Source organism: Dendrobates tinctorius, unplaced genomic scaffold (assembly GCF_039654945.1).
Source record: "Dendrobates tinctorius isolate UK_male_01 unplaced genomic scaffold, ASM3965494v1 ptg000023l, whole genome shotgun sequence".
NCBI classification, from domain to species: Eukaryota; Metazoa; Chordata; class Amphibia; order Anura; family Dendrobatidae; genus Dendrobates; species Dendrobates tinctorius.
The window spans coordinates 7,253,100-7,278,352 of record NW_027361691.1 but is presented as its reverse complement, the minus strand read 5'-3'; the positions used below and the strand labels follow the sequence as shown (position 1 = coordinate 7,278,352).

General features: G+C 43.5%; 1 protein-coding gene across 14 annotated transcripts in view; it reads left to right on the top strand.

Moving 5' to 3' along the window:
- SYTL2 (synaptotagmin like 2) overlaps positions 1 to 16,484 on the top strand; it is a 135,203-nt gene extending 118,719 nt beyond the window's left edge. For all 14 annotated transcript variants that reach the window (XM_073569208.1, XM_073569210.1, XM_073569211.1 and 11 more), the window contains 10 exons: positions 190 to 228; positions 1,649 to 1,731; positions 3,822 to 3,941; positions 7,330 to 7,499; positions 9,015 to 9,117; positions 9,417 to 9,578; positions 11,747 to 11,825; positions 11,912 to 12,017; positions 12,837 to 13,042; positions 15,336 to 16,484. In XM_073569208.1, coding sequence (XP_073425309.1) covers positions 190 to 228; positions 1,649 to 1,731; positions 3,822 to 3,941; positions 7,330 to 7,499; positions 9,015 to 9,117; positions 9,417 to 9,578; positions 11,747 to 11,825; positions 11,912 to 12,017; positions 12,837 to 13,042; positions 15,336 to 15,481 — 1,214 coding nt within the window. In that variant the 3' untranslated portion in view covers positions 15,482 to 16,484. The remainder of the gene's footprint in view (positions 1 to 189; positions 229 to 1,648; positions 1,732 to 3,821; positions 3,942 to 7,329; positions 7,500 to 9,014; positions 9,118 to 9,416; positions 9,579 to 11,746; positions 11,826 to 11,911; positions 12,018 to 12,836; positions 13,043 to 15,335) is intronic.
- Positions 16,485 to 25,253: the final 8,769 nt, after the last annotated feature.

Here is a 25,253-nt window from a genome sequence, read left to right as displayed (position 1 = left end):
CTAGTCTTGCTGTTGGGAAACCTACGATATCAACCTTGTGTAATGAAACCTTGATATTGTTAACAGTGATACTAACATTGAGGCTTTTGTTCGGTATGATCTTTTTCTAACATTGTTCCTTTTGGTAACGGACCAGATTTTATTATAGTTGCTCGTACATTTCTTATTCTTTTGCTCTTTCCTGGACAGATGAAGACAAACTAGAAAACTCAAAAGAAGACACACTAGGTAAAGTAATACTAAGTGTATGATTGTTCTACATGCCTACCTATTCCGTTTCCTTTACAAAATCCCGTTTTCATTTATTGGCCATTGCAGGGAGCATTTACAAAGAATGGCTCTCGCTCTGGAGGACCAGTCATGTCCTATATGAAGGCCCCTTTACATTTAGCGATGCACCAGCGATCCCGACCACGATATGACCCGGTCAGGATCGCTGGTGCATTGCTAAATGGTCGCTGGTGAGCTGCCACATAGGCAGATCTCACTAGCGATGCAGCAGCAGTTGTACTTAACTTTCAGAAGCGGCGAGGGTGACGTCTTCCGCCTGCGTCCTTGGCTCGCTCGTCGGCACCAGCAGGAAGCCGACGACGAGAAATGGACCAGGCCGATCTCGCGCGATCAGCGATAGCCAGCGGGGGAGCCGGTCAGAGACAAGTATCACATGTAGCGATATCGCTGGCAATATTGCTGCTGCGTCACAAAATCGGTGATGCTTTAGCGATATTGCTAGTGATGTCACTATGCGTAAAGCCCCCTTTACACAGGCAACTCATTGACCTGAAGGAGCACTCTGTAAAGGGGGTTTTACACATAGCAATATCGCTAGCAATATCGCTAAAACGTCACTGGTTTTGTGACGTTATAGAGATATTGCTAGCGATATCGCTATGTGTGATACTTACCTCCGACCGGCTCCCCCGCTGTCCATTGCTGATCGCGTGAGATCGGGCGGCTCCATTTCTTGTCGGGCACTTCCTGCTGGGCTTCCTGCTGGCGCCGACGAGCGACGCGTGGAGGCGGGCGGGAGGACGTCAGGATCGCTGTGTGTGAAAGGTAAGTATCGTGCGTTGCATCGCTGTGAGATCTTCCTGTGTGGAAGCTCACTAGCGATCATTTAGCGATGCACCAGCGATCCTGACCTGGTCATATCGCTGGTCGGATCGCTGGTGCATCGCTAAATGATGCTAATTTTCCTGCTGTGCCTCCACAGGAGAAATGAAAACACCTACTAACAGGATTTCCCACAGATTACAGCTGATTACTGGGGGCTCCAGTAAGGAGACACTGTATGATCAGCCTTTTTCATTGGACTTATCTAACAACTAGTGATTGTCCAAAGGGATAGTCCCAGAATGGAACGTTATCCCCAATTACTGATTACTTGGGGTTTGAGTACATAACTCGGATGTTTCCTGCAGTCCAATAGACTGAGTAGAGGTTGAGCTCGTGCACCTCGGCTCCATTCAAGGTGGGATCCTGGTTCTTGAAATTAATCTGTGACTAGGAGGTTTTGGTGTTTGCCTATTGATGTAGTTTATTGCATAGAAACTTGGAGGGTTTACTAAAAAGATCAAATATCTTTAACATATGAATGTGTATTATGGTTTTTTATTATATATTTGGAACAATATTGTCAATTTTTCAGCTCCTTTAGAGAACTCTTTCCCAGAAAATGCTGATAAATTCAAGCGGATGAGTCAGTCTGTGCCCACTTTTCTTCAAGATGATGTAAGTGATATTATAGTATACCATTTCTGCAGCTAGTCTGGACATTACCATATATTTACGAGTACCCCATCAACAACAGTTGTTGCCTATCAAAAGGAAAGCTGGTACTCCCAAGAATTGGTATCCTAAAGACCCGTAGATGACTACTGCTTCGTTTACTCTCAACCGGAGCATTGGTCACATGTGTAGTCATGTGTGCACACCAGCCTTACATTCATGCACAAATTTTTGGACTATTATTCTCTGGATCAATGGAGGTCTCATTTTTCAGAAGCCCTCACCAATCTTGCATTGATGGCATATCCACTGAAAGCTGGGGCTCCCAAGAATGGGGACCCCAAAGACCTGTGTGAATGATGCAGTTGTGCGCATGCATGACTACCACTTTTTTTTTTTTTTTTTTTTTTTTTATACTCTGCAAGAGCGTAGGTCACACATCCGCACACCCTTAATCTGGATCAATGGATATCTCATCAGGCAGACTTCACCAATTATTCATTTATCACATCCCCTATGGTTAGCTAATGTTACTCATAGGATTAAACCCACCCCCCTTTACCGTAAAGCCTGCAGAAATATCTTGTCTAGCATACGGAGTAGAAGAGTAAATGGCAATTATTGCAGGTCCGTTGCAGGAACCCCAAAGCAACCTGAGTGATATATTGTTCTAGCAAAAAAAAAAATGAAAACCCTCTAAATATTAGGAAAGCTGCTTATGACAGGTTTAATGATTGACTTGCCGATCACACGGTGATAATGTATAGACAATTGGATTGCCTATATATCGTTATTATCCTCCCCCTTTTATGCTTTGTACTCCAGTCTGTGTTGTCACATTACTAAATGAAGGGCTAACACCTGTCCAGCAATCCTCCATTGTTGCCACATCTGTCTGCGCATGTAATGCATGTCTGTCAGTAAAATATGTTTTTGTAACGTAATGGCAAGATAATACTAACTGGTAAACCTGAGCATTAACGGTTTATGCTAATGTGTAATATATATACTGTATATATATTGCTTTGATACCCAGGGCCTTATGTAGTGCTTTTAGGCTTACGTTTAGTTCACTTTGTCTAGGAGTAGTCTCACGTGGCCATAACACGGCAGTGAGATCTAGGTAAACCCCCCACTCTCTGGGACCTGGTCTTGTTGCCATAAAATAAATGATATGTGGTCATATTGCAGCAAATGAAACTAGCCTTAGGCTGGGGCTATTGGGCAACTTTTTGCGTGGCCAAAGATCACTCTATACTGCATAGTGCAAGTCAATAGGTCTCATGGCCACCCAAAAGGTACCACGACGAGTAAGTGGCTAAAAATCCAACTCGTTTTGACTTTTGAGACTCGTTGCTTGTGCTTACGGGTCACAAACTATGCAACCACCCCTTTCACTTTCACTGTGCTGCGATGTTGCAGCCCCAGCTTTAGGGTTACATTCAGAGGCTAAAGACATCTCCTGTTACACTGTAGCAAGTCCTGCATCTGTGGATTCTCAGATTCTTAATGTGAACTGAAGTGACCCTTCTACATGGGACTGGAAAGAGAACTTCCCATGCTTAGTCCTCCTCCCGCTGCCTGCGATGCTCAGGTTGACAATCCTTTTCTTCCTGCTTTCAAGATGGCCACCACAGTTGGTTATGAGGAGTACAGTGGTATTCCCTATGCTGTGAGATAAGAAAAATGGTAAGAAGCATATTTTGGACTTGCCAAAACGCCTCCCATGCCATTGGGGCGGCCAACGTGGGAACAAGAGGAAAGGAACGCCAGTCTGTGCGGCGAAGGAGGTAGCAACAAGCAAACCAAGGCCACCAGATAGTTTTGATTTTATACATGAGACATGTAGTCACTTTTCAGTTTCAGGTTGCTTTAGTGTTTCTGTTCATGGAAGTCAATTAGAGGTCCAAACTTGGGGAGAAGAAGAATTGTGTAATGCTTCTTTACGCCTGCAGTGTTCCGCCTGTTTTATGCTTTAGTGAATAGCCCTTTCGGCAATTGGGTCCGCATGACTCCCACAATGTCACCTTTTATAACCTGTTGTCTTGTTTTTGAATATGTCCAGTGACTGTCTCTAATGTGATGTCTTCTAGACTGATGGCAGAGAGACAGACTCCGCATCAGAAAGCAGTTTTCAGATTGGCAGGCACAAGAAGAGCCCAAGCTCTCTAACCAATCTTAGCGGCTCGTCTGGCATGGCGTCAATGTCTTCTGTATGTAAAGCGTAACTCTGTGCTTCTACTAATCTGTCTCTGTGCTTCTGGAATGAATTGATATCAATAATAATTAATAATCAATTAATGATGGTATTGCAGGCAATGGGGGGGGTTATATGACAGTAGGAAAGTCTATTTAATGGGCTTTGAGATTGTATTAAACTATTACATCTAATTTGCTGACTTATCAATCATATTTTGATATGAGGAGATATATATATATATATATATATATATATATATATATATATAATCTCTCTCTATCTATCTATCTATCTATATCTCATTATAATAAAATTGTGACCTAGCCCTCTGGGAGACTGTTCAGCTATTCAGAAGTAACCAGTGATCATTGTTTGGCAGTTAAAGGGGTAGAAAGCTCATTTATTTTGGTACTATTTAGTGGGTGAAATTTCAAATCCCCTTCATATTCAAAATTCTGTCTGCCTGCAGCCACCACCAGGGGGAGTTGACAGCATATGAAGAAATGTGGAATGTGGCCCCATCTCTCGCTGCTGTCAGTGTAGAAGTGGCTAAAAGTTCCATACAAAATAATGAAAATTCCGACCACCTTACCACTGACGACGACGTGCGTTCTGAAGAAAGTTGTGGAATCCACATCTAATATACTTAGTGGTGTTCCCATCTCCAAGATCCTATCCCAATATGTAGGAGGTATAGTAGTAATATTAGCAAATGCCTCCAATTAAAAATGTAGTATAGTTTTTCTGATTCGCGATGTCTTTTCTCATGTGTGGGCATTGCAGGACCTTAGGTATCCATGGTTCTGGCCACTGATAGTGGTAGTTAGCTAGTTGCTAGTGGTCATAACCATGGATACCTAAGGTCCTGCAATGACTGAACAAGAGGAAAGAGACCTAGCGAATCAGAAAATCTATACTACATTTCTAATTGGAGGTATTTGCTGACATCATTATTCTCACACCTACTAACTATTCCGATAACATCTTGGAGATGAGAATACCCCTTTTTAAAGCATGTCCTATGTATATACCATAATTGAACGACTTGAGTAACCCACCTGTTAAACGCCTAAACTTCCCTGGTGGCTGCAGGATATCAGACATTATAATCTTGGAGTTTTCTCATAATCATGAATAAGAAAAAAAAAATTGCAAAGAGCATGTAAAAACAAAACTTATTTATTACTTATTAAAAATACTCTCCAGTCTCGAGAGGAATTTTTAACTTTATAGTTTACAGCTTATTGCTTAGATTACCAGCCACCATCTGGAGTCTGTGGTGGCAGATATCCTAGGCAAGGAGTGTGGCACTTGCAAGGTCCATTGGAAAGAGCTTGTAAGTAGTAATGAGTGAACGTGCTCGGATAAGATGTTTGCGCATGCTCTTGTGCTCGAAAAATGTTTCCTTCCGGCTGTTCGACAGCCACAACACATGTATAGATTACCTGTTTATTAGGCAATCCCTGCATGTGTTGTGGCTGTCGAACAGCCATAAGGCTTGCAGCTGCAGGAACTTGAACATATTTTTCGAGCATGCCGAAAATGCTCTTAGAACACAGGCATGTCCGGATAACACCTTATTACAACCCACTCACCTGCCGAGACCTTTTGCACAATCACCAGGTATTGTGCATGTGTCCTGTCCTAACACACTTTTGGCACAATTCATGCTGATCATGCAGGTTGGAACATCGACGCTATTCACTTCTGATGTGGGAAGCTCTGGGTAACCCCTATTTCTGAAATTTATGGGAAGGTGATGGTGGACACATACAGCTCTGGGAAAAATTAAGAGACCATTGCAAAATTTTCAGCTTGTCTGACTTTTCTCTCTATAGGTATATTTTTGAGTAAAATGTAAATTGCGCTTTTATTCTATAAACTACTGACATGTCTTTGAATTTCCAAGCACTAAACAAAAAAATGCAGTGCTTTCAGACTTCAAATAATGCTAAGAAAACAAGTTAATAGTTTAGAAACAGCAATACTAATGATTTAACTCGGGAAGAGTTCAGAAATCAATATTTTGTGGAATAACCATGATTTTTAATCCCAGCTTTCATGCGTCTTGGTTGCTTTCCACCAGTCTTTCACACTGCTTTTGGGTGACCTTATGCCACTCCTGGTACAAAAATTTAAGCCATTCTTATTTGTTTGATGGCTTGTGACTATCCATCTTCCTGTTGATTACATTCCAGAGGTTTTCAATGGGGTTCAGGTCTGAGGATTGGGTTGGCCATGACAGGGATTTGATGTGGTGGTCCTTCATCCACACATTGATTGACCTAGCTGTGTGGCATGGTGTATTGTCCTGCTGGAAAAAACAGTCCTCAGAGTTGGGGAACATTGCCTGTCCAGAAGGAATCAACTGTTTTTTTCCAGGATAACCTTGTTTGCGTCTTGATTCATACGTCCTTCACAAAAATTAACCTGCCCAATTCCAGCCTTGCTGAAGCATCCCCAGATCATCACCGATCCTCCACCAAATTTCAAAGTGGGTGAAAGACACTGGCTTGCACAACTCTCCAGGTCTCAGTCTAACCATTAGACGACCAGGTGTTGGGCAAAGCTGAAAATTAGACTCCTCAGATAAGATTACTTTACTCCAGTCCTCTATGGTCCAATCCTTATGGTCTTTGGCAAACTTCATCCTGGCTCTCCTTTTGCTTCTCATTGATGAAAGGCTTTTTTCTAGGTTTACATGACTTGAGCCCTGCTTCTAGGAGCCTGTTATGAACTGTTCTTGCCGTGCACTTCACCCCAGCTGCCATTATTTTGTAGGTCACTTGATGTCATCCTGCGGTTGCTGAGTGACATTCAAATAAGATGACGGTCATCCTGGTCAGTGGAGAGTCATTGTTGCCCTCTGCCGGTCTGTAGCTTTGTTGTCCCCAATGTCTGCTGCTTGACCTTGTAATGGACTGCCGTCTTAAAAATTTTAAGAATGGAGGCAACATGGCGCTCACTGTATCTCTTTGCTAGTAAAGCCAGAATTGAGCCCTTCTTTTCCTCACTCAAGACTCTTCAACTCCTTTGGCATGGTTGTTATTTTTTCAGTCCTATTACTTTTGGGATATTACTAGCACTTGTTTTGCCATCCAGCTTGTCCTATTGCCAGAGGATTGTGAACGCCTCAGCAGGGTTTTTTATACTTTCCTTCGTTAAATAAGATTTGGATCAGGTGATCACCTAATCAGAAGCACATTAAGTAGAATGAGAGGTGGACTCTGGTTGGAATTCAACTGACACTGGAACGGAATGGCTGTCAGACATGTAGAGAAGCTGATTTTTATAAAACTGTGCCAGTGGTCTCTTAATGTTTGCCAGAGCTGTATGTATTGGGTGGGGTGTATTGCTGCCTTTCTGTGGTATATAATTGCTACTAATGTTCATGTTTCCAGGTTAGTGGAAGTGTCATGAGTGTGTACAGCGGTGACTTTGGCAATGTGGACATTAAAGGAAACATTGAATATTCCATTGAATATGCAGAGCAGTTGAAGGAGTTCCTCATCTATATCTACCAATGCAAAGACCTGGCAGCAGCAGATGTCAAGAAGCAGCGTTCTGACCCGTGAGTGCGACTAATGGGACTGATTGGGGGGGGGATATCTCCAACCAACAAAGTATCTCCGCAATTGTCCACTGAATCTTACCTAAAGACCTGTGACAAACTGGCTGCTATGGAACTGTATGTAATATCTTAAAAGTATGTTGAGAAACACCTTGGTAGAAGGGCAGTATATCCCTAAAGTTTAGGGCATGTGCGCACGACATCATTTAAGCTCAGGTGAACCAGAGTTTTTCAAGCAGAAGACTCTTCGTGAATATGTTGGCGGTGTTTTTCCTGAAGCATCTTTATGACGTTTTTACACTGCAGTACATATTTTCATTGTTTTGCTAATTGCTGTTAGTGCTTCCTCAGGTAGGTTATGGGGCATACCTCCCTAAAAATACTGTGCACATGCCCATAGTCTGTAAGGAATAAAGGGTATATGCCTACAGTCTCATAGAATATAATTTGCCAAAGAATAGACGAATGTGACAACCAAGGGTTCAAAGAAAAAAGATGTTCTGGAATTTTATATTTAATGGACACATTAAGGAAGAAAACCACTTGGGGAGCCTTAAAGGAGGTTCTCGGGGAGAATACGTTATTACCTATGCACTGAATAGGTGGGGATCTTACCGCTGGGACCTGCACTCCTCAGCAGAATGGAGCACCAGTGCCCATGCTTGCCTGCCGCTCCATTCATTCTCTATGGCCTGCTTTCATTACAGGGAAGTAATAGATTCACACACAGAATCATAGAATCGTAGAGTTGGAAGGGACCTCCTGGGCCATCTGGTCCAATCCCCTGCTCAAAGCAGGATTCGCTAAATCATCCCAGTCAGATGTCTGTCCAGCCGCTGTTTGAAGACTTCCATTGAAGGAGAACTTACCACTTTTCGTGGCAGCTTGTTCCACTCATTGATCACTCTAACTGTCAAAGTTTTTTTTATCTAATCTGTGTCTCCTCCCATTCAGTTTCATCCCATTGCTTCTAGTCTTTCCTTGTGCAAATGAGAATAAAGTTGATCCTTCTACAATGTGACAGCCCTTTTAGATATTTGTAGACAGCTATTAAGTCTCCTCTCAGTCTTCTCTTTTGCAAACTAAACATTCCCAAATCCTGCAACCTTTCCTCATAAGACAGGGTTTGCAGACCGGTCACCATTCTGGTCGCTCTTTTGTGAACTTGCTCCAGTTTGTTGATGTCTTTTGCAGGTATAAGGGACCCGCTCTGCCAAACAGTCGGATCCCCACTGATTATTAAGTTATCACCTATCCTGTGGACACAGTGATGTCTGGAATTTGCGGGAGTCTTTTACATGAGAATTGACGTTTGTGTGACTTGAGGATTAGGCTGTGGCTCAATTGGTGGGAGAAAAAAGTACAAAAATTCATGTTTTCTGAATCCTTGGTCATGAGGGTTTTTTGCAACTGAAAAATTTTCCGTTAATTTCAATAGTCGACAAGAACTGGCCATGAGACTCTTCTCTATGCATATGGAGTAATATAGAAAACCACATCTGCTATCTATTGCAGGTATGTGAAGGCTTATTTGCTTCCAGAAAAGGCAAAGATGGGAAAAAGGAAAACTGCAGTAAAGAAGAAAACCTTGAATCCTGTGTATAATGAAATACTGAGGGTAAGACGTCATTATGGAGGCAGGTCCTTTGTTATAACTTTTTTCCATACTGGTGGACATCCATGCTATTATCTCTGGTTTACTGACCTTTGTAGCCATGCTTTTCTTCACTAGAGGTAAAGATTAAATTCTCTGGCATTTTCTCTCAATCCAGATGCTTCGGCCAATGTAGAGTAGTTTGTTGGCCTCTACTTAGCGCCCATTGGCCCCAAGTAGCCATGCATTTAGGTCTACAATATGTATAAAATGTGACAATGCCATAGTGCTGTCTTTTCTGAGATCTCTTCTTTTTGGTCCAGTATAAGATCCCGAAAGAATCCCTTCAAGCTCAAACATTGAACTTATCTGTGTGGCACCGTGATGTCCTTGGCCGGAACAGTTTCCTGGGTGAAGTCAACCAGAATTTGGCTAATTGGGAATGGGAAAATAAGCAGAAGAATTGGTACCCACTTGAGCCGCGGGTAAGTCACGAAACTGAAGGAATAAAGTCACTCCAAAGAGGATCTTACATGAGGCCTGTGCGCACAACCGATCTTCCCGTACGATTGCTAGCCACGGTTTTCACGTTTAGCACTTGTATCTATGATATTCTTTGAGGGTCGCACACATGTCCGATTTCTTCTCTTTCCTATCGGACGAGTGAACTGAGGAAAAATCGGAGATATTTCCGATTCTGATACTAGTGTTGGCTCAATCTGCAATGAAAAGTCTATAGGTCTGTTTAATAAAAAAAAAAAAAAAAGTGGGACATCTCCAATTTTTAATGGACTGACAAAGGAGAAGGTGGAGAATTTTCTCCTTTTTTTTTTTTTTTAATTTTTCTCCACGTCTGGTTAAATGTATGTGAAAAAAATGGTCATGTGACAAAGCCCTAAGGCTGTGTGCACACGCTGCGGATTAGGTGCGGATTCATCAGCGCGGATTTTGTAAAATCCGCAGGTGAAACCGCAGGTCAAAATACCTGCGGATTGCTCTGCGGTTTTGCCCTGCGGTTTTTCATCTCCTCAATGGAGGAGATGGCAAACCGCAGCAGAATCCGCAGAAAGAATTGACATGTCAATTCTTTCTGCGGATTGAAAACTGCAGATAATCCGCGCGGAAAATTCCGCACCGTCTGCACTGCGGTTTTTGATTCCCATAGGGAATCATGGTACTGTACACCTCAGCAAAAACTGCTGCGGGTCCGCAGCGGCCAAAACCGCTGCGGAACCGCAGCAAAATCCGCAGCGTGTGCACACAGCCTTAGGCTGTTGCCTTCCAATGCAATATGCAGATGGCACGTTGACTTGTGATGACTGTGTAAAGGTATGTGCACACGTTTAGTTTTAGCAATACATTTTTGTGCAGCAAAATTAAGAATATTGGCAGGAAAAGCGCGGAGTTGTTCTTGGGCCTGTTTCACACATCAGTTTTTTGTGTCAGTTAAAAGCCGCTAAAATGGCGGGCAGCGGATCCGTTCCAGTACTGACCTCAACGTTTGCCACCGGACCGTTGTTTTAACGGATCCGGAGAAGGAAGAATCTTTAAAGGAACGAGAGACTTCAGCCGCCAGAACAGAGTTTAGGGTTAAATTTGCGGCCGAGGCAAGTCCTCCGGGCATGTGCAATGTAAAATGCGGAAAAACGTTGCATTGTCCGTCCAGACATGTTGGCGGACGCCATAATTTTGGCGGATCCGCAAAAAAAAACGGATCCAGCGGATGGCCATCCGTCAAGATCCGCCGGTAATGCAACTCAATGGGGAAAAAAAACGGATCTGCCAAGCAAAATGGTGAATCCGTTTTTTTGTTTTTTTTTGCAAATCGGCTGATCTTGACTGATGGTGACAATCGGATGTGTGAAACAGGCCTTAATGTTTGTTTGTTTTTTTTTTTTTTTGTGTGTGCGTTTTTTTCCCCCATTCAGCTGAATGGGTGACGAACACTGCCAATCAGCGTGTCAATTCTTTCAGCTTAAAATTTGAAAAAAGCTATTTGGTTCAAATCCACAAGGAAAAAAATTAGAGGCATATGAGAAATCTCACTCACTTTGCTGGTACGGTTGTGTGTTTTTTTTTCTATCTGAGGCAAAAACAGTGTGAACAAGCCCTAATACTCCTTTTCATCTATGGGGGCACTGTAGCGAATCGCGCAAGCTGATCGCTGGCAGTTTGCTTAGCGGAGCACCCTGTGATCAGCTTACTAGCCCTTATTCTAACAAGTTTGCCCAAGGCGCAGTATACAATCCAACATGTTTTCCACTGAATGGTAATAACTAATGTGGAACAGATTTTGTATCACATGCCAAAATGGGGCCCTTGTGCTCTCTGTAATCGCCTGATTGTTTCTAGACCACGAGACGGAGGTAAAGTTGAAAGGGCTCAAAGGTTGAGCATGGGCCCCAACAAAGGTACGCATGCTTTGTAAGCTGGTGTGATGGCACAGGGCCCATCTATAGCACCAGGTGCCCACAGGATAGCAAGATGTGTATTGCACATCCAGTAGCTATATGTAGGTGCCCAAATGATGGCAAATGCTACACCATCAACAGACAAAACCATGCAAGTCTGAATGAGAATTCAGAAAACAAAATTTCTTCTTTTAGTAGCGCTGTACATCACTGCTTTTCCATGCATTACTTGTCTTTTCTAGACCCTGGCATCCAGTATTGGGTTGGAGAACAGAGGAGAGATGAAGCTGTCTCTTCAGTACATTCCCGTGTCTCCGTCTGGTAGGTGCTGTTACTGTTAATACCGTTTAACATCTACTCTGAGATAATACTAATCAAAATAATAATCATGCTGTTCCAAATCACAGAGGTTGGTAAAAAGCCGAACACAACTGGAGAGGTGCACATCTGGATCCGGGAGTGTATCCAGCTGCCAATGCTTCGCGAAAACAAGATCAACTCCTTTGTAAAATGGTAATTACCTGGCGCTTCCATTCCATGTTTGATGTCGACTGGAATATTCTTTCATTTTTTTTAGACAAGTCAAAATACTAAGCCCAAAATGTTAATTGTCAGTCACGATATCGGATACATTCATCGCTAATTTTTGGGCTGTCCTGTTCCAAAATGTAGGGATGTACTTAAGAATATTTTTTTTAACAGTCGTCATATATTTTTTTTTATATTTTTCTACTATTTGTATTCATTAATTTAGCACCATTTGGCATTTAGAATGTCTTTGCTTTTCCTGCGTATCGCTTGCTGCAGAATGGGTTGACTGAAAAGCGTCATGGAATGTCTCTCTTATCGGTCCTCTTGTGAGCTGCTTTCAGATCTATGACCACATCAAGGTTCATCTAACTATGAAGTGACCTGAAGACCCACACAGAGGAGAAAAAAAAATCTGAGGCAAAGTCAGAATAAGTTCACTGGATTCTTGGTTAATTAATTCTGCAGCCAGCAATAGGCAAAGGAACAAGCAACTCTCGGCATCACCATACAATTTCCTTTTTCTATTTGAGCGCATTTAGTGCAAATCTGTCCAAGATTAGACCGCAATGCAGACTCGCAGCCTGTTGTGAGAGTGACAGTCATGCTTTGGTCAGGAGATCCACTGCCAGTCCATGTATTGCCGTCCGATCTTGGACCGGGATGTCTGAATGTGTCGTTACAGGAATACTTTTATAAGGAGTAATTAACTAGTTTTATGTCTTTTGTTGTCTGATGCCATTTCCATAGTTGTACTTGGTGTAATGTCAGATTTATCACTGACCTATTTCCTCGTGTATACAGTACGATACTTCCGGACACAAGTAGGAAAAGTCGTCAGAAAACGCGCACAGTGGACAAGACACCGAATCCTATTTTTAACCACACGATGGTTTATGATGGGTTCAAGGAAGATGATTTGAGAGAAGCCTGCGTGGAGCTGACAGTATGGGACCACAATAAACTGACTAATCACTTCTTGGGAGGTCTTAGAATCGGACAGGGAACGGGTAAGATCAGAAGCATGACATTTACAATGATAGCTGCCATCCGTCTTGGAGCAGCTTACTGCACCCAGTGTACACCGGAATTAGAAAAGGTGACAACTGCATTTTATTCCCTTCCCAAGCAGGTCAGATTGACGGTAGCTTTTCAATTTTTATTTTCTCCATTCTTCTCGCAAGAGCCATATATATTTTTCCCATGACATAACTGTACGAGAGCGTATTTAATGCTTTCTTTTTTTTAACTTATGGAGTTAACTTGTAAGGGTTAAAAAAAAAATAAATAAAGTTAAAGAAAGATATATCTATATCGGACAATTTTTTTTGAGAATCTGCCCAGAACTTTTTTTTTTTTTTGTATTAGCGTAATAGGGCGAATAAAATGTATGTTGGTTTTTTTATACTTTTAATATTTTTACTTTTTGTGTTTGTTTTCTTTTAGGGGTCTTTCATATGTAAACATTCGATCGCTTAGGCCTGTTTCACACATCCGTTTGTGTCCATCGGTCAAAATCTGCTGTTTTGGAAAAAAAACGGATCCGCCATTTTTCTTTGCGGATCGGTTTTTTTCCCATTGAGTTGCATTACCGGCGGATCTTGATGGATGGCCATCCGTTGGATCCGTTTTTTTTTTGCGGATCCGCCAAAATTTTGACGTCCGCCAACATGGCCGAACTCTCTCCTCTCCCCCCCCCCCCCCCCCCCCTCCCCAGGCAGCGGTTCCTTTAAAATTCTTCCTTTGACGGATCCGTTAAAATAATGGTCCGGTGCCAAACGTTGTGGTCAGTACAGGAACAGATCCGCCACTTTAGCGGATTTTGACTGACCAAAAAAACTGATGTGTGAAACAGGCCTTATACTTTATACTCCAATACTACGGTATTGTAGTGTGTAGTAGAAGTAACTATCTCCTATGAAGCCCATGCACAGTTGTCTACCGGAGATGGTTCACTTGTACAAAAAATAATGGGATGGGTGTGATTACAACCAGCAAATGCTCACAAATAACATTCACACTGAACCACGGATTCCGGTGAAAATAATGCTCTAGAGAAAGTCATGAATGTCTGATGGATGAGGGATTATCTTGAATGCAATGCCCCATTAGTGCAATGTAGAGGTGTTCGTACATCTGCAGCGCTCTACAATAATTTGACTAGCACCCTTGTGTTTTTGAGATATCAAAAATCCAGAAGGCAAGACACCCACGTAAAAATGAAGCCATCATCGGAAAATAACCTCTTGTATTAATTTTTTTTTTTTTTTTTTTTTAATCTTGCAGTTTTCACATTGGCCACTAAGGCTTTTTTAGACTGTTACTGGAAATTCACATGTACATCAGCAGCAATGAAAAGACTCTGACCCCAACTTCTGTATTGACGCATCTAATGAGCAGGTGCAAAGGTCATTATGAAGGGGAGCAGTGACATTGCCTATTAGTAGATCCTGTTATCTACTGTGTATATAGGTATGTCATTGTACAGGAGAATGAGGTAATCCTGCCAGTGATTATGAGGAGCCTGCTGAAAACTCTTCCTAAAAGGACAGGAAATATCAGTTAAAAAAAAGTCCCAGTGTGAAGACTGTGTGTTTTTCTTATCTATTAAATATTGTCATGCTTTAAAAAAAAAATTCTTACAAAAATATATGTAACATAAACTTTAAACAATGGGCTATTATGATGACTTCCCTTTTTAAAAATTAGCACAGATAACAGTATCGTATAGTGTATAAATAATACCGCCTTTCTGGGCACAGACTATTGCCCCTACCCAAGAAAGTTATAAAGTAACTAAATATTTTGTTATTGTGCCCTATTGGATACCACAATTCACTATAGAACACCACTATACAATAGACAAAAACCTATGTTTTTACACTCTGTTCTTCTAAAGGAATGTTTCCAGACTGACAGGCTGGGAATCACAAGGAGAAGCTGCAGCTTGCTGCACAGTGAATATTTAACATGAAATATTGGTCATCACCAAAAACATTTTGACAATGTAAATGTATTCTACAGAAAGGGACAGAATAAAACTCCTTTCAAAAGACGTTCTTCCCATTAGGATATCCTGCTTTTACTTCTATATTTCCCAATGTATCATACAAAAAAGGGTTTTTATGGGGCAACATCTTTAAACCAAGTCTCTGACATCTGTAGTTGGTTCATTCCTTTGTCTATATCCTAAACGTTTACATTAGTGGAGAAATGTGGTCTGTCGTTAAACCAATTATTAACAGGAGACGGTTCAGATGTCTTAACACTTGAAACTGACTGTTTTACTTCCATCCCCCCCAGGAAAGAGCTATGGGACACCAGTTGACTGGATGGACTCAAGTCCTGAAGAATCTACCATGTGGCAAAAAATGATTGCCTCACCCAACACCTGGATTGATGGGATGCTGCCACTACGCATGTTCAAGATGGCCAAGCTGTCTAAATAAATTTTTGCTCTGTACCATCCGGGCACTGCAATCACTTTTCAATAATGTTAATCCTGTTACCTTCTCTGGTTTCATAAGACGAAAATGATGTCCTGAACTGAAATATACTAAGGCAATTGACCAATGTCCGCGTAAATTGCCACGTAGTAGTGCCTGTCCATAGCTTACTGTACAGCCATGTATTGCCATTACACAATTATTAAGAAGTTATGGTATAGATCTATGGGAACCTAAGTTTGGAGAACAGTAAACTATAATTGATATTCCACTTCAAGTCGTCTTGTGATGCAAATATTCAGTTTGGATCCCCCCAAAAAAACACTCTGAAAACTCAGGGTTCTAGGCTGCGATCTCCAAGATATTGCAGTTCCATAGATTCTTTTCAGAAACTATATTGGGTATCCGTGTCCTTGATGTGATCATTATTGGATGCCATGTTTCGGACATCTAAAAGCATCTTGGTTTAAATCTGCATCATATCTGAATTCTCCTTGGAAGTTTCTAGAATTAGAGATGAAGGATCTCCATTAAATGTTGCCTCCTTTTAAGTCTTGGTCGATATGTGTCTTTGTATCTCCCTACATTTACGCTGCTATCATAAAATGGCTCAGACTTCATTTCTGTCGTGAACGGGTGTTGACACGAAACCAAAGCTTTTTTTTTTTTTATCACTTGGTTCTGTAAGTTTCTTCTACTGTTTGGGAGCTCTTTACAAAGAACAATGTAGGCAAACTGTGTAAAATATGCATCTCTATAAATATATTTAAGTCTTACTGTCTTGTGGGGAAGTTGGTGTATCCGGGTAGGAACAGTTGAACTATTCCAACTTTCACCATATGGTATGATTTTTTTTTTTTTGTCTGTACTTGTAAAATGTAAACCTCAACAATGTATGTTCTTGTGTTTATTGGTTTTATACAAAATAAAGTGTAAAAAAAAGTAATTTAGAATGCAAATGTATATATGTAATTATCTCAATAAAATGATTGAATGCCACACCAAATATTTCTTTATTTTTTGTTCGGAAAAATGTTATAGATGACACTAAAGAGATGGTCAGGCCAATATCTGCCCTTCAGGAGAATATCTCTGCAGTCCCACAGACAATGAATGAAGCCATTGTGTGCATGCGTGACCGCCACTTCATTATAGCAGGGTTTTTTCTTATTTTGGAGTCCTGCTCTGTAAATCAGTAGAGGGTCCTTGCATTCGAGAGCCTGGGGGGGGGGATTAAATGTTCTTGTTGCAGCTGTATTATCACTTATTTGGGATTTCCAAATGGACGAGATATCTTATGAATTTCAAGATGCATATTTACTTTTAAGGACCAAGTTCTGTAAATTACGGAGATTTCACTCTGCGAGATTTTACATTTACTGCAGTGGGTTAAGGCTCCTGCAATATATCAGGAGCAGGTTGAGGGCACAGCTATGACACACAGCCGTGGACTCTGGGGAGAAGACAGAAGTGGTTTATTAGTTTGTCTATTTCCCAGCTACATAGTGCTCAATGAGTGCCAAGAATAGTACAGATGCATCGACATGGGCGATCACTTGATTGCCAGGTGTCTGCAGGAATGGCAGCGCTGCTAGCAAAACCAGATCTGCTCTACCAGTGACTTGTGGCACACTAGTGGGCTGTTTTCCCTATAAGCGTATCTTTTTTTTTTTTTTTTTTTTTTTTTTTTTTTTAAGCTGCTTTCAGACATCTTTTGTGGTGTGTCATAACAGTCAGTGCCTTCAATGTGGAAGATGCTGCAAGAACAGACTGCTGACTTAATTTTATCAGACATGTCCCTGGCGGAATACCTGGAAAAAGATGTCATGTGGAAATGCCCTTACTGCAACTCCCATGGATGTCCCAGTTACCATATATACTCGTGTATAAGCAGAGTTTTTCGGCACTCTTTTTGTGCTGAATATGCCCCCTTGGCTTATACACAACTCAATTGTCCCAAAGGGCAGGCGGGGGAGCGGTGGCGCAGTGGGTCACAGAAGGCAGGAGCTAGCAGCGGCTGCTGCTGTAACTGTGCCCGCTGCTAAAGAGAAATGAATATTCATTTGTCTTATAGCAGCGCACAGTTAAAACCAAGCTCTGGCGCCAGCACTCCAGAGCGGAGTGTGTAGCCGCACAGCAATACATGGAGCTGCACGCTCTGCTCCGGAGTCCTGGTGCCAGAGCTTGGTTTTAACCTGGGAGACTCGGCCGTATTACGTTGTGTGTGTGATCCCGGTCTTATTCTCCTATCCTTGGAAGCAATCAGGGGCCGCTAACGGACCACTTACCTTCCACTTCCTATGGACGTAACGGACATCCAGAAGACGCGAGAACGAATACCTGGAGGAAGTCATCAGCTATGTCTGAAGGAAGTGAGAAAGAAGAGGCCTGTTAGCCGGTGCTCATTGGTTGCAGCAGGGCTGTGGAGTCGGTATAAAATGGACCGACTCCTAAAATATATAATAAATTGGGTAAAGTAGTTCAATGCAGAATGTGCTGAATATTTTTTCATAGGAATTTGGAAAGTTATGAAATGTCCTATAAATGGCAGTTCTATTCCTGATCTAAGGCTACATTCTCACACAGCATTTTTCCTGTGTTTTTTGAGGATACATTTTTCAGCTGCAAAAGCAGATCAGCTTTTTAAAAAAACTGCATCACCTGAAAGGTTTTTGAGCTCATAGCTAATATTTTCAATAGCAAAAGCAGATTAGAAATCTCCTCTATCCACATCTTATCTGTACCAAAAAGAATGAAAGCCGGGTAGCACACAGACTAACACTTTTTTTTTTTTTTTTTTTGCACCAGTCAGGTACACCTCATAGCTGCTCAAAAGGACGCCCAGGACAGGCATTGCTCGTCTTCAGTAACACATCAACATCAATTGATAGTTGGAATAAATAGACTGCATTCATCACCACCACATCATCTTAAGGTGAAGGCTTTATTTTCAAGTGTAGGGGTATGCAGCATGAGGTTCTGCAGCAGCTGAGGTGTGCAGTATGAGGTTCTGCGGAACATTATGAGGTTCTGCCCCCCCATAGGTTTGATCCTGGCTTCGCCCATGGTGTGAATGTATCCTGAGGATCTAGGCTTTGTCTAATTGAGATAAGTCATAGAGTTTTTAAAATATATATATATATATATATATATATATATATATATGCATTTTAATGGCTTTATGAATAAAAAGAAAAATTTTTTTAACAGCATCCTGGATTGCTCACGTTATTGCTGGACTTTGCTTTGTCGTTGTTCACATTTGTATGGATGGACTCCTACATCCAGATCCGGGCACAACGGAGTTAACCAGGTCAGCTGAGGTTCCAGGTGGTTCACAGGAGTGAGCTGGTCTACATTGTTGGAGATATATATATATATAATGTGTGTACAGTACAGACAAAGTTTGGACACACCTTCTCATTCAAAGAGCTTTCTTTATTTTCATGAATATGAAAATTGTAGATTCACTCTGAAGGCATCAAAACTATGAATTTACGCATGTGGAATTATATAATTAGCAAAAAAGTGGAAAAACAACTGAAAATACTGTGTCTTATATTCTAGGTTCTTCAAAGTAGCCACCTTTTGCTTTGATTACTGCTTTGCACACTCTTGGCATTCTCTTGATGAGCTTCAAGAGGTAGTCACCAGAAATGGTTTTCACTTCACAGGTGTGCCCTGTCAGATTTAATAAGTGGGATTTCTTGCCTTATAAATGGGGTTGGGACCATCAATTTTGTTGTGCAGAAGTCTGGTGGATACACAGCTGATAGTCCTACTGAATAGACTGTTAGCTGCTTTTTTCTTGCCATAATACAAATTCTAAGTAAAGAAAACCGAGTGGCCATCATTACTTTAAGAAATGAAGGTCAGTCAGTCCGAAAACTTGGGAAAACTTTGAAAGTATCCCCAAGTTCAGTGGCAAAAACCATCAAGCGCTACAAAGAAACTGGCTCAAATGAAGACCGCCCCAGGAAAGGAAGACCAAGAGTCACCTCTGCTGCGGAGGATAAGTTCATCCGAGTCACCAGCCTCAGAAATTGCAGGTTAAAAAGCAGCTCAGATTAGAGACCAGGTCAATGCCACACAGAGTTCTAGCAGCAGACACATCTCTACAACAACTGTTAAGTGACTTTGTGCAGTTTCATGGTAAATCAGCTGCTAGGAAGCCACTGCTAAGGACAGGCAAGAAGCAGAAGAGACTTGTTTGGGGTAAAGAACAGAAGGAATGAACATTAGACCAGTCGAAATCTGTGCTTTGGTCTGATGAGTCCAAATTTGAGATCTTTGTTTCCAACCACCGTGTCTTTGTGCGACACAGAAAAGGTGAACGGATGGACTCTACATGCCTGGTTCCCACTATGAAGCATGGAGGAGGGGGTGTGATAGTGTGGGGGTGCTTTGCTGGTGACACTGTTGGGGATTTATTCAAAATTGAAGGCATACTGAACCAGCATGGCTACCACAGCATCTTGCAGCGGCATGCTATTCCATCCAGTTTGTGTTTAGTTGGACCATCATTTATTTTTCAACAGGACAATGACCCCAAACACACCTACAGGCTGTGTAAGGGCTATTTGACCAAGAAGGAGAGTGATGGGGTGCTACACCAGATGACCTGGCCTCCACAGTCACCATACCTGAACCCAATTGAGATGGTTTGGGGTGAGCTGAACCGCAGAGTAAAGGCAAAAGGGCCAACAAGTGCTAAGCATCTCTGGGAACTTCAAGACTGTTGGAAGACCATTTCCGGTGACTACCTCTTGAAGCTCATCAAGAGAATGCCAAGAGTGTGCAAAGCAGTAATCAAAGCAAAAGGTGGCTACTTTGAAGAACCTATAATATAAGACATATTTTCAGTAGTTTCACACTTTTTTGTTAATTATATAATTCCACATGTGTTAATTCATAGTTTTGATGCCTTCAGAGTGAATCTACATTTTTCATAGTCATGGAAATAAAGAAAACTCTTTGAATGAGAAGGTGTGTCCAAACTTTTGGTCTGTACTGTATATATGTAATCGATATTATACAGTGTATTACATATTTACAATTTATTAGTTTTTTGTGTTCTAAAGTTGTATTCCAATAAATATATATTCTGTTCTATCTAAATATCTTGATTATTGTATCATAAAAATGATTAAATGTCTGATGTTCACATTGTACTACAATAAATTTTTCACTTAAATATAAGCAATATATGTGGGAGTCGTGGAGTCAGAGTCGCAGGTTTGGCTTACCGACTCCACAGCCCTGGGTTGCAGGGCTCTCGTAACATAATATCATGCGAGAAGGGGCATGTAGGGGAATATTATAATTAAGAGGTGGTCTGAGTAGTGAACAACCCCTTACCATCTTTCAGTCCTTTGTGGTCTGTTTCTGTTATTCTTCAAGGGGTGGTCCAAAAAAAAATAATTTTAATCCTAAATCTATTTAATACCAATTTATCTGTTTTTCCAGGTCACCACCTGACAGCACACCTGGAGGACGTCCTTCTCATCCGCAGTGGGACAGGAAACCACGAGAGTTTAAAAGGACCCTCCCCCTACCATCCCACAGTGTTTTTCCTGTCCCACTGCGGATAGGAACGACGAGAGGAAGATCCAGCCGTTCCGCGCAGAGGGTCAGGATTGGGGGGGGCCCAGCCTTTCCCTTCCTACCTGGAAAACTCTGGAAGCTGAAACCCGGCACAGGGTCCCTCAGCCCCTCCAGTGTAGCGCTGGTCCTGGAGAAGGGGTCGCTTCCTCCCGACGGAGGCTCTCGACCCCGGACGCCACTGCCACCACCGATGTAGGTACCGGGGCTGCCTCTACGGACTCCACGTGCCCCGCAAGTGGACCCCGGCAGAGGATCGCCGCACCTCTCTCCCTTCCCGCTGTAAGACGCGGTAGCCCGAGGAGAGCGCGCTACTTCCGCCCATACCAGCAGGGCGCGCGCGTCATCCAGGATGGGCGGGACTTCCGACCCGGACGCACTTCCGGTCGCGTCACCGGGCCTGGATGTCACTTCCGGTCGCGTCACCGGGCCCGGACGTCACTTCCGGCTGCATCATTTAAGGCGACAGCCCGGAATCAGGAAGCGCCGGCACCATCTCTGAGAGGGGGCAGACTCGGGGCGGTGGAGCGGAGCAGGAGAGAGAGCAGACAGCGGTATGCAGGGCCCTGCAGTGTAAGAACCGGATACCACCTCCCGGCCACTTACACGTTTCAGTGTCTCCGCAGGCAGACAGCCACAAGGAACCTTGTCTATCAAAGATGGAGGACCAGGCGAAGACTGAGACAGGAACTGAGAGCCTTGGTCACGTGAGTAGCCTCATATGAGGTCATGGCAGGGCCCCAAGTAAGACACACCCCACAGAACATGAACTTTGTGTTCCAGGGGGGAATCTCCACCTCAGAAAGGAAGAAGGATAAGAAGTGTCCAGTCTGCTCTAAGAAGCTAAAGGACACATGGCAAAATACCCTCTGCGACGCATGTACAAAGCGCATAATGGGGGAAGAACAGGCTACGCTCATGTCGAACATGAGGGCAATAATTAGAGAGGAAGTACAGGCCTCGGTATCCGGAGCCATGTCCCAAGCCCCACAGATGAACCCTCAGGCATCCAGAAAGAGGCAGAGGGAGTCGGGCACGTTTTCTGAGGACATCCTGTCCGAATCAGATGCAGAGGAGATCAGAGAGCAGCCGGAGAAGGGAAGAAAGTACCTCTTTGCATCCGGCGATACGGACGAGCTATTAGGGGCAGTCCGCCAGACTATGCAGATAGAGGAACCCCCGACTACCCTCTTGATACAAGACGAGACGTTCGGGGGGCTGCGCTCCCAGACCTCAATGGTCTTCCCAGTAAATACCCATATACGGGCCATGATATTGGATGAATGGGAGGAAGCAGAGAAGAAATAGACTATCCCCCGAGACTTCAGGCTTCGCCTGCTGTTTGACCCAGAAGAGGTCAAGGTCTGGGAAGAGGCCCCTAAAATTGATATCCCAGTAGCGAGGGTATCAAAAAAGACAGCCATTCCGTTGGAGGACTCCTCAAGTTTAAAGGAGCCCCTAGATCGGAAGGCAGACGGGCTCTTGAAGAGAGCCTGGGAAAGTTCAGCGGCAGTCATAAAGACAAATATAGTCGCGACATCAGTTGCACGCTCCATGCATCTATGGATAGATGATTTAGAGGAGCATTTATCAGATAGAACTCCGAGGGAAACTATTCTAAAATCCCTTCCCTTGCTAAAATTAGCCATGGGGTTTTTGGCTGACGCCTCAGCAGAGTCCGTTAGATTTACGGCCAGAACCCAATCATTGTCCAACACAGCCAGAAGAGCTATCTGGCTTAAAAGTTGGTGGGGTGACATGCAGTCAAAGAATAAACTGTGCTCAATTCCCTTCTCGGGAGGTAGAGTCCTCAGACCTGTGCTTGACATTATCTTAGAGAAGGCGTCAGATGAGAAAAAGGGGTTCCCTGAGGAGAAACGTAAAAGGTATCAGCCCTTTCGTAGACCCCGTTACAACCAGAGAACGGACTACAAAGGGAAGGGGAAGTCAGGTCGATGGAGCTACCCCAAAGGGGGTGAGGGTAGGAATAGGAGCAGAGATACCATCTTCTCCGGCCCAGGGTCTAGCTCCCGGAAGAAATGACGCCACCAGTGTAGGGGGGCGACTGTCAGGTTCAGGGAAGAATGGCGAGAGGTTACCACCAGCCCCTGGGTACTGCAAGTAATTTCTCAAGGACACAAGATAGAATTCGATTCCCTACCCTCGAACAGGTTCCTAGTGACCAGCTCTCGACTCGGTCCGACCTCCCCCATGTGGTTAGATATCCAGGACCTCCTAGAAATGGAGGCAATCATACCAGTTCCCACGCAAGAAGAGGGAAGAGGACACTACTCGAGCCTCTTCGCGATAAAAAACCGTCGGGGGAGACCAGGACCATAATAAATCTCAAACCCTTAAACAAGTGGGTATCATACAAACGCTTCAAGATGCAATCAATAAGATCCACGATTCCGCTCCTGGGAGAAGCGGTGGTAATGTGCACGTTAGATCTAAAAAGCGCATATTACCATGTCCCCATCCACCCAGACCACCAAAAATACCTCAGGTTTGCGGTCAAAAAGGAGGGCAGGGTTCACCACTACCAGTTTCGCTGTCTCCCCTTCGGCATAGCATCAGCCCCAAGAGTTTTCACGAAGGTAATGGTAGAGGTCGTGACCTACCTAAGAGCCCAAAACATGACGGTGGTCCCGTACTTAGACGATTTCCTGATCGTAGCAGACTCAGCAGCCCAGTTCAGAGTCGACTGTCAGTCCTCGATCGCCACGCTGCAAAGGTTGGGTTGGATAATAAATTGGTCAAAATCAGATCTTGTACCCAAGCCCAGAATAAAATTTTTAGGGGTCATGCTAGATTCGGAAAGAAGAATGTCCTATCTTCCAGAAGAAAAGCAGACCAGCTTACCGAAAAAGATCCGCCAGTTCTCAAAGAACCGGGTGTCGATGAGAGACGCAATGAGGATTCTGGGGCTGATGACTTCGTGTATCTCCTGTGTCAGGTGGAGTCAGTTCCACTCCCGCAGACTACAACGGGCAGTCCTAGCGTCCTGGGACAGAAGGCAAGGCTCACTAGACAGGAAGATACAATTAATTCCCCAGGTCAGAAGGTCGCTGCTGTGGTGGACCGTCCCGAGAAACCTAAAAACCGGTGTCTCATGGATTCAGTCCCAAGAGATCGTAGTAACCACGGACGCCAGTCTGTATGGCTGGGGGGGACATATCGGAGGAGAGTACTTTCAGGGGCGATGGAGTCGGGAGGACAGCAACAGGTCATCCAACTTCAGAGAGCTACTTGCGGTCTGGAAGGTACTACTCGTTGCCTGGCCTCGGGTGAAGAACAAGCACGTCAAGATATTTTCGGACAATATCACGACCGTAGCCTTTCTCCGCCATCAGGGCGGACCGAAACACCTGGCACTACAGGGCTTAGCAGAGCAGATCTTCAGATGGGCGGAAAGAGAGGTCCTCTCAATCTCAGCAGTACATCTGGAGGGCACCAGCAACCAGGTGGCGGACTTTCTCAGCAGAAGAATAACCGCAACGGATTGGGAACTCAACGAAGAGGTGTTCAGCAGCCTGTGCGATCGCTGGGGACAACCAGAAATAGACCTGTTTGGGGACGAAGGGAATACAAAGGTCAAGGCCTTCTACTCCCTAAACCCGACAGGGATAGACGCTCTATCGCAGTCCTGGAACAGGGGCCTACTGTACGCCTTCCCGCCTCTAGCTCTTATCCCAAGGACAAAGCCAGGGTCATACTGGTGGTTCCCTATTGGCCAAGAAGAAGCTGGTTTCCTCTGCTTAGGAAGATATCACGGGAAGATCCCATTCTTCTGCCAAAAAGAGAAGACCTTCTTCACCAGGGTCCGGTCTTCCACAAAAGGCCAGAAGCCCTCAATCTATCAGCCTGGATCCTGAGCGGCAGGTCCTAAGAACAAAGGGTCTATCGGATGAAGTTATATACACTCTACAAGCAAGTTGGAAGCCCGTAACAGCAGCAATATATAACAAAATTTGAAAAAATTTTTGCAGCTTTTGTTGAGAGGCGACAGTCGAAACTGACCAACCCCAGATCCCGAAGATCCTTGACTTCTTACAGACAGGGTTCAAGAAGGGCCTCAGACCCAGCACCCTGAGAGTGCAGATTTCAGCCTTAAGCGTGTTCTATGACACAACCCTATCATCTCACCCCTGGATAACCCGGTTTTCAAGGGCTG